The sequence below is a fragment of the Harpegnathos saltator genome, unplaced genomic scaffold (genome assembly GCF_003227715.2).
Source record: "Harpegnathos saltator strain DR-91 unplaced genomic scaffold, Hsal_v8.6 scaffold142, whole genome shotgun sequence".
Lineage (NCBI taxonomy): Eukaryota > Metazoa > Arthropoda > Insecta > Hymenoptera > Formicidae > Harpegnathos > Harpegnathos saltator.
The window spans coordinates 35978-54779 of NW_020229920.1; the positions used below are offsets into that span (position 1 = coordinate 35978).

The following is an 18802-nucleotide window of genomic DNA, read 5'->3' on the forward strand; positions in this document are numbered from 1 at the left end:
CACGGAACTGCCCAATAGCGCACCGCCATATATCGGTCGTGGTGGGTCATTGATCAGACGACCGAGCGCCTTCACGTCAAACCGAGCCGACCGAAGCAATTTGTACAGAAACATTAGCAATTTATACTTGTCGAACAATAATCGTCGACCGACGGTCGAAACCTGTTCCCACGTTCGTTTCTTTTCAGAAATACATGTCATCCGTTTGTTAACCATTTCAATCATGCGCTCGATCGCTCGCATCCACGCCTTGCTGGCAGCCAACGTCACTGTCGGCGGCCTCAAATATGCGGGTAGATCGGACATTGCCTTGACTATTATCGAGCTCAGAAAGAATTTGAACGCTGTGGGCAACTTTGGTCGCCGGTTCCAACGATCCGCGAGTGGCATATCGTCCAGAGTTTCACCGCGTCTCTGATGTTTTTTCTGTCGTTCAGTTTGCGATCGGACGACGTCATCCTGATGCTCGACCTCGAACGCTTCCGACAATTCTCTCTTCCTCAGCGTGCGTTCGCCAGCGATCTCCTTCGCCAACTCGACGGTTCGTGACGACGACGACGACGACGTAGACGACGACGACGACGACGACGACGACGACGATGACGATGCTCGTTTAGCCATTTTTCCTTTGTTTCTCGATTTGGACATAATCTTTTTCGACATAGCCATCTTGCACGATTGCTTCGCTCGTAGTTGCTTCGTGTGTGATTGCTTCTTGACGACCGGCTTAACCTTTCGTTTACGAACGGAAGAGATTCTCCCATTATGGTCGATCAGTTGCGGTGATACACCAGTCACTGTTGTCTTGACCGTCGTAGCATCGTTTTTATTTATTATCGTTTCTGTTAATCGTTCAAGCAATATGAACAATGATGGCGGTGGCATTTTTGACGATTGCGGCGGCAGTTGCTCAAGTGGCACTTGTGATAATTGCGGCGGTAGCTGTTCAGTTAACACCGCCGAGAGTCGATCTTGCAACGGCTCAGCGACCGGCAGCTGCCACTGCGAGGTAGACGACTGATACGGATTAGCCATGCTTAAATACGTCGATAAAATGTGCGGCAGTAAAAGTTGACGATGACGACGACGACGACGACGATGAATTCGACAACGATGACCGAGGTGTCAAGAGCGCACTTGGAGTTTTTCAATATTTCATCGAATATGATCGGTATGCACGAGCTAATTCTTTGTTCGGATGCCGTTGATAAAGTAAATCGTACATCACCAAAGCCATCTTATCTTATTCTCTTTGGTAAGTTCGTCCAGCACATCTTCCAATGGCACTGTGATCGTCTCTAGTGTAACATCCCGCTATTCCGAGGCATAAAGAAGGAAATTTTTCTTCCAAAATCTAATTGCCGTAAAGATATTCACTTAATGGATAACTGAATCAAGAAAAGAAACAAGGTCGTCAGGCACGCACCTTTCTTTGTCACTGTTTTTGGCTAACCAACAGGTCACGAGCTATCTGTATCCTACATCTCAAGCGCCTTCTATATTCGTCGGAACCTGTAACAATAATATTTTAATACCCTACTCTCTCCAATGACGCACTTATGCGCATATAGTATACGTACATAACTACACTTTTGAAATTGCACCACACTCACTTATTTAACACCCTATATAACCGATATTTTTATATAATATCTCGATTTCGTTATACCTTTTCTTATATATATATATATATATATATATATAACCAGTATATTGTATCCTATTATATGAAATAATACACTTCATCTATGATATATACATATATATACATCTGACCTAATAATTCATTTCTTTAAAAATATTTGATGGCGACCTTCTAAACTGCCAAACAATTGCAGGAAGGCCTGGAAGACAGTAATAAGTCATATATAATTTACAGCTTCATTTTCAATATATTTAATGGATGACTAATGATATATATATATATATATACCTAATTGTACCATAGCTATTAAGTACAGAGACTTAATTTAACCACTTACCATCTTACCTAATAAGCCATTGTTATAATACAATTTATTAACGTCAAATCCTAGTATATTACTAGCTTGGCAGACCTATGCTTAAACCTGTCGACGAAAAGCAAATAAGGATAAAATAATGATTAATAACCGCGATACACTAAAATTTTAAAGGTTTAAACCCACCTGTGCAACAAAAAGCGTAACAAACTCATTCATAGTCCCTAAAGCAGTACACCGCGGTAGCCTTAAGGCATGTCGCGCCACCGTCGTCTCGCGGCCACCGAGCGTACCCACTCGCGCTCCTCCTTACCGACTCGATCAAAGTTGTTGCTGAAAAATATTAATTTAAAAGATTATTGTTTGCGCACAAAGAATCCCCGAGCAATAACCTCCAGACCGACATAACCACCATAGTTACCTTGTTCTTGATGTTATTACTAATACTTCAATCGCTTTTTCACATGATCACCCACACAATAGATATATATACACTAATAATTAATTCCCCATTAAGATAAGTCATCAGTAACAGTAATTGACAAATTCCTGCTACTAAAAACTTAAACGAATAGACAAAATCAACCTCCACCGTGTAACGCAAGCCATGGACTACTCCACCACCTTTCTCGCTATCTCCTCGATAAGATAAACCGTGCATTCCTATACCATGACTAATCCAAGCAGAGATCGTTATTCATATCTCCTCACCGTAAATAACTAACACCTTTTACTCACCTCTTTCTTACTAATACTTTGCTTTCAAAAACTATCTAATAACCCTAGAGAAAATAGGAAAAATTTTAGAAAAGGGAGAAAGAAGGGAGGGAGTATAACAAGTAGTAACGCAAATTTAATTGAAAATAATTATACTGTATAAAAATCCTTGTACAGGCATTACAATATTAACGCATAACACCTATACGTGTCGATCTTGGCATTATGCTCGCTCCCTGTAACGAACAAAATAATTACCAATTAAAAATGTTTCTTATTTTTCTTATCGGGATAAGTTTTATTTACCCGAACAAATTTTTAAGACCGTAGGCATCAGGGTCAGGGCTCATATCCAAACCACCATATAGCCAAAAGTCGGCTGCCTCTCTCCTCCTCCATCTCCTTTTCCAACGCACCTCCGTCATTTCGCGGATAGACAGCAGACCGGGAATCTGAATATTTGTCTTCAAGGTCACATCCCCATTGCAGAAGCACTGTAGTAACATACCTTAGTAGTATAACCAAATATCCTAATGTGCATCCAATTGAGCTTACATCCATGCATGCAACACCCTGACATATACTTACTATTATCGCCGGCACCGGTCGGAAGTACCTTCGCCGAGGAAAACGTTGACGGAAGGGATACATATTTTCTCCTCTTTCTTTCTTACATACACGACTGATCATTCGCAACTGACAGCTGACTTATGAGCACATAAAATGGGAACCGACAAGTAACCAACCTCGAAATAGCTAAACACCCTCCCTCAGACAACTACTACCACCTATATGCACTAACGCCGAGCAAATATCCCCGCATGGAACTAGCACCTAGGATTGGATAACAGACATGAACGTAGCATAAACCTAGAATCACCACTCCCCTATCAAGCATATCCCTATATAAAATAGGATTCAGAATTGGACAAAATTTCAATAAAGTAATACCCAAGTAAAGGTACGCAATAAAAACAACGATATTAACAAATCACACACCTCTAACGCTCCATATTATATAAAAATATCACTGAAAATTAAAATTCCAAAATCAGTGCAAAATAAGGAAATTATTTTTCTTTGGTCTTAAAAACCTCAGGAACAATATTGATATCACCCCTGGAGCATGAAAATGACGAAATTATAAATAAACAAAATAATTTTGCAAACAAATTTTGAATTTTCACTATCGATAAAATTACAGCGGACACTCTTAATATGGTACCCCCGAACTCGAAAATTAGGTAGCTGCAATATTTTAATTTGTTAATTTAAACAATCAGACAAATAACAATCAAATCACCGCGGATCCACCTTACCATAAAGATATCGGAGTGTAGTCATAAATAAAGAGAAATAACGTTTTAGTTATTATTTAAAATTTGAGGTTATTGTTTATAACAAATATGACAAATAACAGATGCTCATTATAATAAGCCCACAAAATTCCTTTAATATTATAAAACAACTTTTCCAGAACACAAAATCCTCTAACATTTCATCAACAGTTCGAAATTACACATACACTAATTAACAAATGAATAACAGCTTAACCAATAGAGCGCGAAAAATCACGCTACCCGCATAATATTCTGTTTCACACAACGGATAGAAAACACATAAAAGAAGTACATCAACAGCTAATAATAATTAATTGCAAAAAATATAATAAATTTATTACAAGCCAGAAACCCAACATAATGCATATCACTGTATTCGTCTTTGAAGTAACAACACCTCGAGATACCAATGATCCCTCTTGCTAACAAAATCACCAAACATTTTTTCGTTCCCCTAAAATTTACATTATTAACTATGGATTATCTCGACGCCATGTGACGCGCAACGGCAATAAAACTAATAGTATTACACTTACTTTCCCGAAAAAACGAATAGAACACCGAGAAAAGGAGCAAAATGTACTGATTGTGTGCAAAAGTTCGTGCGGAGCTTCAATAGATAAGCGTCATAAAATGTTATTTAACCTACCAATCCAAGAACACTTAATCGATATTTATAAGAATGCGCAGCGTAAAAATATATGTAAGAGAATACGTGAAGGACAAAGATAACAACGGAAGTATTCATGATAACTCATGCATGAAATCATCTCCGAGCGACTCTCTCTCTCTCTTTCTACTATCCTCCCATAAGCGGATATCCCTACCAGAGCCTTTTCCCCTCCACACCTATATCCCCGACCTGACGAGTTGAGAATAGAGAAGTCAGAGAGTCAGTCAGTCCCCGATAGCCGAACCAGTCGGTCGCTCCTGGAGGTCCCAAGCTGACAGACAGTCTCGCGCCATTTAAAGGTCCTTCACTTATTCTCACTAACCGCCCCTTCGGGCGCCACATTGTTAAAAGTAAGTTATTCTATACGCATCATAGATTTAAAATATTTTCTCGTTCCCTTGTACAAGGGGCTGACACAACAGACAATTACAAAGGTCATTGGTTAGTTTGGCTGACCTCTGAAAGGTGGAACCTTTTAAAGCATAAATAATTTATTGAATATATATATATCACGCTTTTATATACTCTGCCTAATTGCACACGCCATGTAACGCAGTAGGGACCCATTTTCATTAATTTGCTCTAAAATATCCTTGTTAACCAGGCAGCTCCCAGCGTTGTCGAGCTCCCGGTTTCCTCGCAACTTATCTATCAGAAACTCCCTTCAGGATAACATTCCCTTTGCATTCCATACAAATCGGATCTGGTAGCACCATGCATTGTCGAGCCATAATCAGGCAGCTCCATGCGTCGTTGAGCTCCTATGTCAGGCCGCTTTGCCCGCATGTTGATGCTCTAGAACGAATTTAAATTTTAAGAATCCTTCTGGCAGCTCTAATAATTGAGCTCCATTCTCTCCACAGACTTTCCTGGTAGCTCCAAAGGGGTAGAGCTCCAACAACCTGATACTGTTCCAACGCGGATAACTGCACCTGTATCCAATCCTCCAACAGTGAGTAAATTAATGCACCTGGATCACCCTCTATAGTAATATATTCGAAATAAGATAACAAACCCTCCAATAGATGCCAAAGCGTAGTGGAGTCGCCGTACGTAGGCGAAACTTAGTTAAAATAGCTCGTACTAGAGCGTGGATAGAGGAACAAAACAAACAACTAAAATCAGATCACGCGACAGAACCAGCAAGCTCAACGAAGGAAATAGAAAACGAACAATTAAAAGAATCATTCAAACATGTATACGATAGGTCTATCTCGGATGTGACGACCTTATGTAACCAAAGTACAACGGGCGATATTTCGTCCTCAGAATTAGGGCAGGTTTCATTTACGGACACAACCAGCCAAGCTAGCCTCACTTTGTCAACATACTACTCATACGCGCACACCCAAAACACCACAAATATTAGACCTCGTTCCTTTGGAGAACAATCAGATATAGAAGCTATTACCCTTTCTGACCAAGAAAACGAAGCGGACAAGGCTTATTACATTGCTAATGTATCACCCTTTTTGAGCAATAGATCTAACCATTAGAATTGGAAGCTATTATTCAACCGACATATATCTTTCACACGTATATACCTATCTCTATTCAGGAATATTATGTATGACCGTTGCTTTTATATAATCTACAAATACATATATATATATATATCCAGCACATTTAGCCTACCACATTATTGAATGAATAACCATCTTGTTCCAAACTCCAAACAAGCAGATAATATTGGAATACCTCTCTCTTTCGATATTGTCCTCGGCGCCCCTGGCTATTGCCGGTGAATGCAGGTAGGCCTAAAATAAAACAGAGGACAACCGTTATCGTCGCTCTTAGGAAAGACGAGACGTTACAACGCTAACTTTTTGGTGGCAGCGGTGGGATAGCGCTTATTTATCAAAGAGGGAGTAATATCATTGAGCATTGACAACAAGACGAACTATTGGACGTCTATTTACACACTTGCTTCAACCTACTATCATGGCATATAACACGCGATCCGCCTCCAGTAAAACATCTTCTGAACCAGGGGAAACCCCATCTACTTCCGGAACTGAAATATACGCACAAAACCTAGAAGCACGGGAAAGAATACTACGCGAACAAGCTGAGGTTGTAGCAGCGCATAATATAGAGGTCAATAAAATAGCTGCTGAATTAGAAAAAGAAAAGGAAAGGCAAAGGTTATCCCTTTTAGCGAACACGCAAGGGCTAGAAGGTTTGGTTGCGACACTTCAAGAGCAATTAAGAGAAATACATATACTAATGGATTTACCCCGACAAATACAAACCCTCACTGATCACATAAACACTATACAGACACATACTCATTTACCCCCAGAATCTGCTCCCACTACATCCGCTGAGAGTTTTCAATTTTTTTCCACTGAACCTCGAACCCTTGAATCCTCACCCATTAGACTAAAGGATGTAGCTGATTCAATTCCTAAATATGATGGGCAGCGTATGTCCGTCTTTCAGTTCTGCAACATTTGTGAAAGGGCATTAGATTTAATTCCACGACACCACGAGCAATATTTGGCACAATTAATCTTGAGCAAACTACAAGGGCATGCTTATACAGCTGTGGCAGGGACAGAATACAAATCAGTTCTCCCATTATTGAGGAAATTAAAACAAATCTTCGGGCCAAATAAATCCCTTAACCAATATAGAGGAGAATTAGGAAACGCGTTTATGAAGCATAATGAGTCAATTTTTGATTATATAGGCCGAATTAAAGATTTAAAGACCGCTATTATAGATTGTGAGATAGCTCAAGGCCCCCGTTTTGATGATTGGGCCTACGACAATATCGATAGAGACGTGCTTGATAGTTTTATTAACGGCTTACCGTCCGAGTTACTCATCAGGGTAAAATTGGAGGGTTACCAAAGCCTAGATGACGCTTTTACTAAAGCAATTCAACTTTCAAAAACTTTAGAGACCGAGGCTATGAGACGTAAGACTTCCTTCCCCCTACGGTCAAACCCACTTCCCCGACAAGACGTCCCTTTTTACCCCAAATCCCCTCCAAATCCTCTTCCTTCTTCTTTCACTCCACAATCGCAAAACCTTCCACAGCACCAGCGAAGTGCACCCTTTATCAGACCTTTAATACCCGGACAACCCGGCCCCAATACACCTTCACAATTGACATGCAGATATTGCAAGGAACAGGGACACATAATAGCCAACTGTCAGAAATTGGCCAAGAAAAATTCTTACCAGAACGAATATCGAACCATGCAAAAACCTGAGGAACAGGGAAACTCCTCTTGTGCCCCGATGACAACAGACGTCCGCCGGGACACGGAGAATATAGGACGTCAAAAACTCAATGTCCACTTTCAAGATCAGACGGAGAATCCGAATTCCGCTCTGCCGGAGTAAACACGAAACCACATGACGGTGGCCCCACCGTTATCCTTTCTTCCAACGATTTAGTGGGACCCAGTGCTTTTATTGTAGACTCCGGATCGGACATAAACATAATAAAAACAAGTGTGATAAATTCAAATCTCCAAGTGAATACAAACCACACTCTATCCATGCAAGGAATATCCCCCGAACCAGTTAAAACTTTAGGATCCGTTACTATAACTTTGCTCGGGAAACCCACTGAATTTCATTTAGCACCTTATAATTTCGGTTTTCCCAATCGCGGAATATTAGGATCCACCTTTTTTAAACTACACAATGCTAATATAGATTATAAAAATGAATGTTTACGGTGTGACTCAATGAATATTCCTTTTGTAAAAAGAGAAACGATTCACATCCCTCCAAGGACAGCTGTTCCATTCACTGTTATAGTCTCCAACCCTGAAAAACAAGTCGGTTACATACCATCTCTAAAATCTATAGACGGAGTATACATAGGTAATGCTATAGTTTCCAACAATAATGGAAAAGCTTACCTACCATTGTTTAATACTACAGAAGATGAATTCGATTTAGAAGTTCCTTGCGTTGAATTGCAAGAATTTGATACCCTGAACACTCGGGAACTACCTGACTTAGGCACGAATACACCCTGTGCTACTTCCCCTTCCTTTCGGTTCGAAGAAACCAGCAAGCTCTTCATTCCTCCACCCCCTCAAAACACACCTTTTACGCATGAACATGAAAATTCACAAACTTATGGCCCAGCGTCAACTCTTGCCTATGACACCGCCATCGAATGTTCAACAGCCTTTGATCCTCTTGACGGTTCACCCTCACGGGAAACTGAAATTTTGCAATTACTACGAACAGAAGACTTGAATTATGAAGAAAAGGAAAACGTTAAAGAACTTATTCGCGAGCATGCTGACAGATTTCAGCTGCCCAGAGAAAAGCTCGGAATTACCAATGCTACTCAACATAGCATTCCCACCATCAACGAAGTACCAATTCACACTAAGCAATACCGATTTCCTCCAGTGCATAAAGAAGAAATCGATAGACAAGTAAACAACCTTCTAGAGAACAACATCATAGAGCTTTCAACCTCTCCTTACAACTCACCCTTGTGGATTGTGCCAAAGAAACCAGATTCACACGGAAACAGAAGGTGGAGGATGGTAATTGACTACCGACTGCTTAATGAAAAAACTATAGGAGACGCATATCCCTTACCTAACATTACTGACATCCTTGACCAATTAGGAAGTGCTAAATATTTTTCCGTTCTTGACCTAGCATCAGGCTTCCATCAAATTCCCATGACTCCCCAAGATGCTCCTAAAACCGCATTTTCCACTCCCTATGGGCATTATCAGTTCAAACGAATGCCCTTCGGACTTAAAAACGCGCCTGCAACATTTCAAAGGTTAATGGATAATGTACTCTCTGGACTACAAGGAAATGAGTTATTCGTTTATATGGATGATATTGTCATATATGCGCGTTCCTTGCAAGAACACACTATTAAATTCAATAGACTCATGAAACGCCTGAGAGAAGCCAACTTGAAATTACAACCGGACAAATGCGAATTCCTTCGCCGCGAGGTCGCGTACTTGGGACATATTATAAGCTCTGACGGAGTAAGACCCGATCCTAATAAAGTCAAAGCCATAGAAAAGTTCCCCATACCCCGCAACGAGAAAAATATAAAACAATTTTTAGGACTCGCCGGATACTACAGGCGGTTTATTCCAAATTTTTCTAAAACCGCAAAACCTCTAACAGATTTATTAAAAAAGGGAAATCAATTTAAATGGGAGAATATACAAGGTCACGCTTTTAACGCACTACGCACCTCACTCTGTACCGAACCAGTATTACAATACCCCGACTTCACCAAACCCTTTAACCTCACTACGGATGCGTCCGGATACGCTGTTGGAGGAGTGCTCAGTCAAGGACGAGTCGGACACGATCTACCTATAGCCTACACTTCGCGAACATTAAGTTCCGCTGAGCAAAACTACTCCACTATAGAAAAGGAATGTCTATCTATAGTGTATTGTGTCAATTACTTTAGACCCTACTTATACGGCAGAGAATTTTTCATCATAACAGATCATAAACCCTTAATATGGCTCCACTCTATTAAGGACCCGTCTTCCCGTTTGTGGAAATGGCGGACTAAATTGGCCGAGTACGAGTATAAAATACAGTATAAAAAAGGGAAATTAAATAGTAATGCTGACGCCTTATCACGCAATCCTCCAATTGCAAACACTTTACCCATTACTGCTCGTGATCCTCCTGAAAATCCAGATGAATCTTCAGATGAGTCACTATTTTCATATCAAACCGCACAAGTGGCTGGCGATTCCGACCCCTCTGCGCTCCCTAGACCAAAAGCTCCTCGCCCACCCATTCCTCTTCTACTCCCTTCATTGGGAGCCTTGGATGATAATGCTGTATTAACCCCTCCTGTTCAGCCTCAAGGACAAATGTTCGTTTTCCCACCAATAGATCGCTTGCCTCAATACATAGAACCTGGAAATGATTATGAAACAATAATTGAGGAAGATGATGACTGTCTATATGAGGACATAGATGCAAATACAACGAAAGAACGACCATTACTTAGTAGTCATGATACTTCGAGTGAAGACGAAGAAGAGTCTATTTCAAGTGAAGACGAAGAAGAGCCTATCTTCGACTCAGAATCTGTACCTGCAGAATTAACTGTACCAACTGTTGAAGACCGACCCACGGGTATAGTGAATATAAAGGAAGTCAGGGAACCACTATTGAAAAGAAACGATAACCATGTAATTTTCATCATCGCTGATGGCACTCCTTTCGATAATGGAGCAATTGAATACTCACAAGAAGGAAAATTACCAAAATACGAGTATATAACTCTCGAACGAGCAAAGGTAACTCCCATAAGAACAAAGGTTCTAATTGCCCTACCTATAAAATTAGACAATCGCGTCCGCGTTGAGGCCGACAACATCAACAACTGTTTCAAATCACTTGTGGATGTTGCTAACGAAATCGGGATAAATTCCTTCTGCATACGAAGAACTGCTTCATTCGATGATTATCCATGGCAATATGTGCAAAACCAACTTATCAAACATTTCGATGACATTCCCATCCATATAACTATTTGTGAAGGAAGAATACAAACACCAAACCTGGAAGAACGTGAACAATTAATACAAGAAAACCATTCGTCAGCCCTGGGAGGACACAAAGGGATAACTAAAACGTATAACCGACTCCGAATGAATTATTATTGGAATACCATGAAGAATGATATACAGAAATTTATTCAGAGATGCAAAAGTTGTCAGTTAAAGAAATTAACCCGCGTAAAAACCAAACAACCTATGATTATTACCGATACACCTGGAGCAGCATTCGATAAAATTTCCCTCGATATAGTAGGACCCCTTCCAACTTCAAACCAGGGCAACTCCTATATACTCACAATACAAGACCTACTAACCAAGTATTTAGTCGCTATTCCCCTAAGAGAGGCTAATTCATTAACAATAGCCGACGCCTTTGTAAAAAATTTCATTTGCATTTATGGCGCTCCAAAAGCCCTTTTAACGGATCAAGGATCCAATTTCTTGACTGCGTTGATCAGGAATCTTGCAAAAAAATTTAACATTAAACAATACAAGACTACCGCTTATCATCCTCAATCGCAGGGGTCGATCGAACGGTCACATCATGTCCTACTGGAATACTTAAAAACACAAGTCACAAAAGAGGGAGATTGGGACGAATATATAAATTTGGCAACATTCTCATATAACACAAGTGTGCACGAAAGTACCAAATACTCACCTTTCCAGTTAGTGCACGGACGAATACCCCGACTGCCCTCCTCACAAGTACCTATAGAAGAAGATTTAGAATTAACATACCAAACATATTTAATAAACTTATTTAACAAATTAAGTGAGACTCAACAAGAAGCCAGACAGAGTCTTATTAAATCAAAGGAACGGAATAAATATTATTACGATAAAAGAATCAATCCGAAACGTTTCAGAGAAGGAGATTTTGTGTTCCTCTTGAAAGAACCCAGGAAAGGAAAATTCTCTGACCAATATATAGGACCTTATGAAATTCTTGAAATCTTACCCAATAACAATGTGAAGATCATATGCAAAAAATCCACCAAAGTAGTGCATATTGACAAGTTAAAACTCTCTCATATAGCACCCGGATGATGATAATAATATGTGCTCCTTTTTCAGGATGTATATACACCGCAACGACCCAGTGGCAGCAGCAGGGCCACGACCTTCGTCACCCTTGCTCGAGATTGCCATCCCAGACGCGCAGTGCTGGAGGGTCACAGGATATATAAATATATTTAACGATTTATTTCTGTGTGAAGATTGTTACCAATTCATTAATCGAAATTCTCCAAACAGCCGCCTTCTTTATATACACGCTACTACACATCTTTTGGTGAACTTTGATCGCTTTAGCTGGCCTGAATGCGATCATTGCGCTGCAATAGTATGTATTGACCGACCAATGGAGGAATGCGGCCTCTGCAACGACACATATGACCAATTGATCAGAGACAACATAGAATTAGAAGTACATGAGATCGAGCAAATAGTACATCCAATTTAATCAAGCATAAAAATTTGAAAAAGAAAAATGTGCAGAACGCGTGTTTCAAAAATTAAGCCACACCCTTTGATAGGAGAATTTAACAGTATTCATCAGTGCAAATGCACTATGACCTTAGCCTACGCAAATTCTGAACGGACACTAATATACTGCATTGATTGCTTTTGCAAACTAAAACGGCCTTCAAGTGTACAATACGTGTCTTTTCACGCCATAACAATAGGAGAATCAGTACCTCACTCATGCAAAACTTGTGAAAAAACCATTACCACTTATGAAGCCGCAACAGCGTGCACACTATGTTTTTCTACTTATCTAACAATACTTACTGAAATAAGAGCCAATATACCTAACTTTAATGACATAGCATACATGTGTTATAATCACAATACACAGGAATTCTTCTATTTAATAATCCATGAAAACCAAGCGATCTCACCAGCTGAATTTATCGCTGAATTAGAATAGAAGTGGAAAGAACATGTTAGGGATGTTGGGCTCTGCAGGCACAATTGTAAAATCAACTCTTAATTCAGTACCCTAGTTGACTGCGCATTATATTACACTATCGTATAAATATAAGGTTAAAACAGTTAGTATTACTCAGCTTACTTTACCGACGAGGAACTAACTTGCGAGGAATATTATATTAAGATACACTGCTATGAAATCATGCGTAACTATGAAGTAATATAAGTATATTTAGTCTACCACCATACGTTATTATAAGCGATTTCTTTACTAAGATCATGTGCTTGTCTAAACCTTTTGAATTCAGGGCGCATCCCTTGATAAAATTATATCCGCGTGTTTTCAGTAACACCTGCATGATTACTATATCGTATGTTGACTATTACGGTGCTCGCATACACTGTAGCGAATGCTATGAAACTCTCAAGCGCCCTTCTGAATTACGATTTTCTGTATTCCATGGACTAATTGAAGGCAAACCAAATTCCCATCTTTGTATAAACTGCGGGAAGGAATTATCACAAACCAGGCCTATGATGAACTGTACTGACTGCTTCACAATGTATTTAGAATTAATTAGCCATATGAGGAACCTTAACTACGATACCGACAATATAGACTATCTATGCTATGACCATAACCGCGGAGCTATTGTATACCTGCTATCCGCCGATGACACTATACCTACGATAATATATAGTTCTCCTTAATGATAACGGGGTAATAATAACAATAACAATAATGATAATAATAATAATGTGTAACGATAATTAAGTAGAGACCTTAATACTATATACCAACTAACATTAACAATTAAGGTTACTCAAACATAAGGCCCATATACTAACACATACATAAAATATACCTACATATGCGAGAATATACACGTATATACCTGTAATGCGAAGCCTCTTCAATATCTTCCCATAACCCTTTGCTTACAGATATAACACGCTTGTAAAGATGCTCTCCTTACTTCTCATGATGATAGCATCCGCCAACGCCCTTATTGGATTTGATTGCGGCGGAAGACATCTAAATGTATCCTCTGTATCACTGCTTGGCGCCGGCGATTGTAATCTCAATATCAAAACCATCAATAACTCCGACGTGTATATCCAACTGCTGCAACTATCGGAATACAATTATGCTGAGGTGATCCAATGCAAGGTGGAAATACTAAGAACAATATACTATTGCGGCATGCACTCTCATGTTTCAATAGTGCATAATGGGCAGACCGAATTTATGGAAGAAACTCTAAGTGACCGATGCCAACGCATGCATCGGGAGGGTACCCTGGACCTTGGAAATAATGCCATCATCAGGAATTTAAAACAAAACCGTACCGTCTCTCAATCTGTTGTACTAGCAGGCACTATTGGCGTAGATGGGAAATGCAAAGGAGTGCAGTACGCCGATCCCTACGGCACCTGGGACAACGTCGTCGTGCAAGCAGTAGCCAAAATCTCATTGAGGTCGTCACACGTACCCGTACGTCTGGACGCTGGGAAAATCTTTCTAAAAACAGGGACAACATGTGAATTAAGTGAAGGATACTGTATAGATCCTGACTTCGGATACACATTTTGGAAACCTATGCCAACGTCGTCGTGTGACTTCCATCAATACGACGTACTCTACGAGGGTACCGCTGTAAAAACCCGAGACGAAACTCTAAAAACTTATTCACCAATAGTTTACTCATTGACGACTCAAGATATCACTTTCGCCCTGATGACCACCACAGAACAGCGACTTTGTGGATACCAAATACTGCGGACAGAACACCCAAAGTTATTCATCGTAGAAACAAGACGAGGAGATACTTTAAAACCTCGTTCAGAAATCCCAGTAGACAATTTGGATATTTTTACATATGTAAATTCTAAATTTGTGTATGTTGAAAAACATATACGCAATCAAATGACATCACTCTATCACAACGTTATCCAACAGCGCTGTGAATTAGAAAAAGAAGTCATTAAGAATACTTTGTCTCTCGCCACATTGTGGGATGAATTTGCTTATCGCCTCATGAAGGGACCAGGTTATATGGCCGTCACTGCTGGGGAAGTTGTCCACATCATTAAATGCATTCCTGTTGATACAATGGTCAGGAAAACCAAGGAATGCTACCTCGAGCTACCTGTAACGATAAGAAACACTTCCTTATTCCTTACACCAAAATCCAGGATACTTACTAAAATTGGTACCCAGAAGGAATGCAGTAACGAACTACCCACTCTCTATCGAATAGAAGATACTTGGGTTCAGTTTACGCCCGAACCTCAAATTCGACAATTACCCCCTCAACAACTTCAACCTATGACCAAAGTCACCTGGACATATCTGACTCCTGGACCCTTGGCAATCAGCGGAATATATTCAAAACAAGACATCGATAAGCTACGAGACCACATCATGTTTCCAGCCGAAAAACCCGCCCTACTTAACTCAGTAGCCCGGGGTATCACAGGCTATTCAACTGGAGCTAACACCGGCAATGTTTATAATCTACTTAACGAGGATGCTCTCAACAAAATTGCTGAGAGCACTGCCAAACGACTCTGGGGCGGATTTATCACCTTCGGGTCTGCAACTGCTGGTGTTCTTGGCATTTTCATCATTATCCGTATCATTAAAATCATCATCGATACTGCCATTCATGGATACGCCCTACACACTGTGTACGGATGCAGCCTGCACCTTCTTGGAGCAATATGGAGTTCATTAACGCATCTTCTAATCCACCTGGCGCATGGACCACCCAGACGCAGCCAAGACAACAAACCGGACATCCGAAATGAACAAGAAAAGCAACCGATCACCACCCAACCAACTTCGAGTATCGCACCGACGCCAACAGCACCTGAAACAAACACACTATCGTATGTAAAAACACACACACATCCACCAAAAACCTACCAAGAATTAAGCATTGAAATGGATATGTTGAAACAAATCCCTAGTAATACTTCGGGAAGTTTGTTCCAAAATAGGGGGGAGATGTAACATCCCGCTATTCCGAGGCATAAAGAAGGAAATTTTTCTTCCAAAATCTAATTGCCGTAAAGATATTCACTTAATGGATAACTGAATCAAGAAAAGAAACAAGGTCGTCAGGCACGCACCTTTCTTTGTCACTGTTTTTGGCTAACCAACAGGTCACGAGCTATCTGTATCCTACATCTCAAGCGCCTTCTATATTCGTCGGAACCTGTAACAATAATATTTTAATACCCTACTCTCTCCAATGACGCACTTATGCGCATATAGTATACGTACATAACTACACTTTTGAAATTGCACCACACTCACTTATTTAACACCCTATATAACCGATATTTTTATATAATATCTCGATTTCGTTATACCTTTTCTTATATATATATATATATATATATATATATATAACCAGTATATTGTATCCTATTATATGAAATAATACACTTCATCTATGATATATACATATATATACATCTGACCTAATAATTCATTTCTTTAAAAATATTTGATGGCGACCTTCTAAACTGCCAAACAATTGCAGGAAGGCCTGGAAGACAGTAATAAGTCATATATAATTTACAGCTTCATTTTCAATATATTTAATGGATAGACTAATGATATATATATATATATATACCTAATTGTACCATAGCTATTAAGTACAGACAGAGACTTAATTTAACCACTTACCATCTTACCTAATAAGCCATTGTTATAATACAATTTATTAACGTCAAATCCTAGTATATTACTAGCTTGGCAGACCTATGCTTAAACCTGTCGACGAAAAGCAAATAAGGATAAAATAATGATTAATAACCGCGATACACTAAAATTTTAAAGGTTTAAACCCACCTGTGCAACAAAAAAGCGTAACAAACTCATTCATAGTCCCTAAAGCAGTACACCGCGGTAGCCTTAAAGCATGTCGCGCCACCGTCGTCTCGCGGCCACCGAGCGTACCCACTCGCGCTCCTCCTTACCGACTCGATCAAAGTTGTTGCTGAAAAATATTAATTTAAAAGATTATTGTTTGCGCACAAAGAATCCCCGAGCAATAACCTCCAGACCGACATAACCACCATAGTTACCTTGTTCTTGATGTTATTACTAATACTTCAATCGCTTTTTCACATGATCACCCACACAATAGATATATATACACTAATAATTAATCCCCCATTAAGATAAGTCATCAGTAACAGTAATTGACAAATTCCTGCTGCTAAAAACTTAAACGAATAGACAAAATCAACCTCCACCGTGTAACGCAAGCCATGGACTACTCCACCACCTTTCTCGCTATCTCCTCGATAAGATAAACCGTGCATTCCTATACCATGACTAATCCAAGCAGAGATCGTTATTCATATCTCCTCACCGTAAATAACTAACGCCTTTTACTCACCTCTTTCTTACTAATACTTTGCTTTCAAAAACTATCTAATAACCCTAGAGAAAATAGGAAAAATTTTAGAAAAAGGAGAAAGAAGGGAGGGAGTATAACAAGTAGTAACGCAAATTTAATTGAAAATAATTATACTGTATAAAAATCCTTGTACAGGCATTACAATATTAACGCATAACACCTATACGTGTCGATCTTGGCATTATGCTCGCTCCCTGTAACGAACAAAATAATTACCAATTAAAAATGTTTCTTATTTTTCTTATCGGGATAAGTTTTATTTACCCGAACAAATTTTTAAGACCGTAGGCATCAGGGTCAGGGCTCATATCCAAACCACCATATAACCAAAAGTCGGCTGCCTCTCTCCTCCTCCATCTCCTTTTCCAACGCACCTCCGTCATTTCGCGGATAGACAGCAGACCGGGAATCTGAATATTTGTCTTCAAGGTCACATCCCCATTGCAGAAGCACTGTAGTAACATACCTTAGTAGTATAACCAAATATCCTAATGTGCATCCAATTGAGCTTACATCCATGCATGCAACACCCTGACATATACTTACTATTATCGCCGGCACCGGTCGGAAGTACCTTCGCCGAGGAAAACGTTGACGGAAGGGATACATATTTTCTCCTCTTTCTTTCTTACATACACGACTGATCATTCGCAACTGACAGCTGACTTATGAGCACATAAAATGGGAACCGACAAGTAACCAACCTCGAAATAGCTAAACACCCTCCCTCAGATAACTACTACCACCTATATGCACTAACGCCGAGCAAATATCCCCGCATGGAACTAGCACCTAGGATTGGATAACAGACATGAACGTAGCATAAACCTAGAATCACCACTCCCCTATCAAGCATATCCCTATATAAAATAGGATTCAGAATTGGACAAAATTTCAATAAAGTAATACCCAAGTAAAGGTACGCAATAAAAACAACGATATTAACAAATCACACACCTCTAACGCTCCATATTATATAAAAATATCACTGAAAATTAAAATTCCAAAATCAGTGCAAAATAAGGAAATTATTTTTCTTTGGTCTTAAAAACCTCAGGAACAATATTGATATCACCCCTGGAGCATGAAAATGACGAAATTATAAATAAACAAAATAATTTTGCAAACAAATTTTGAATTTTCACTATCGATAAAATTACAGCGGACACTCTTAATATGGTACCCCCGAACT

At 39.6% G+C, this 18802-nt stretch overlaps 2 protein-coding genes across 2 annotated transcripts; both read right to left on the reverse strand.

Annotated features, from left to right (window-relative positions):
- Positions 1 to 2806: 2806 nt before the first annotated feature.
- Positions 2807 to 3902, reverse strand: LOC112590750 (uncharacterized). Its single transcript, XM_025308213.1, has 3 exons — positions 3267 to 3902; positions 2985 to 3172; positions 2807 to 2914 (listed from the first exon to the last, which is right to left on the reverse strand). Exons 1-3 carry the CDS (start codon positions 3366 to 3368, stop codon positions 2902 to 2904), a joined length of 303 nt encoding a protein of 100 aa, XP_025163998.1. The 5' UTR covers positions 3369 to 3902; the 3' UTR covers positions 2807 to 2901.
- A 13876-nt stretch (positions 3903 to 17778) lies between these two features.
- On the reverse strand, positions 17779 to 18367 carry LOC112590752 (uncharacterized). The gene is made up of 3 exons (XM_025308215.1): positions 18157 to 18367; positions 17875 to 18062; positions 17779 to 17804 (listed from the first exon to the last, which is right to left on the reverse strand). The coding sequence occupies exons 1-3, from the start codon at positions 18256 to 18258 to the stop codon at positions 17792 to 17794; spliced, it is 303 nt and encodes a 100-aa protein (XP_025164000.1). The 5' UTR covers positions 18259 to 18367; the 3' UTR covers positions 17779 to 17791.
- Between the last annotated feature and the right edge of the window lie 435 nt (positions 18368 to 18802).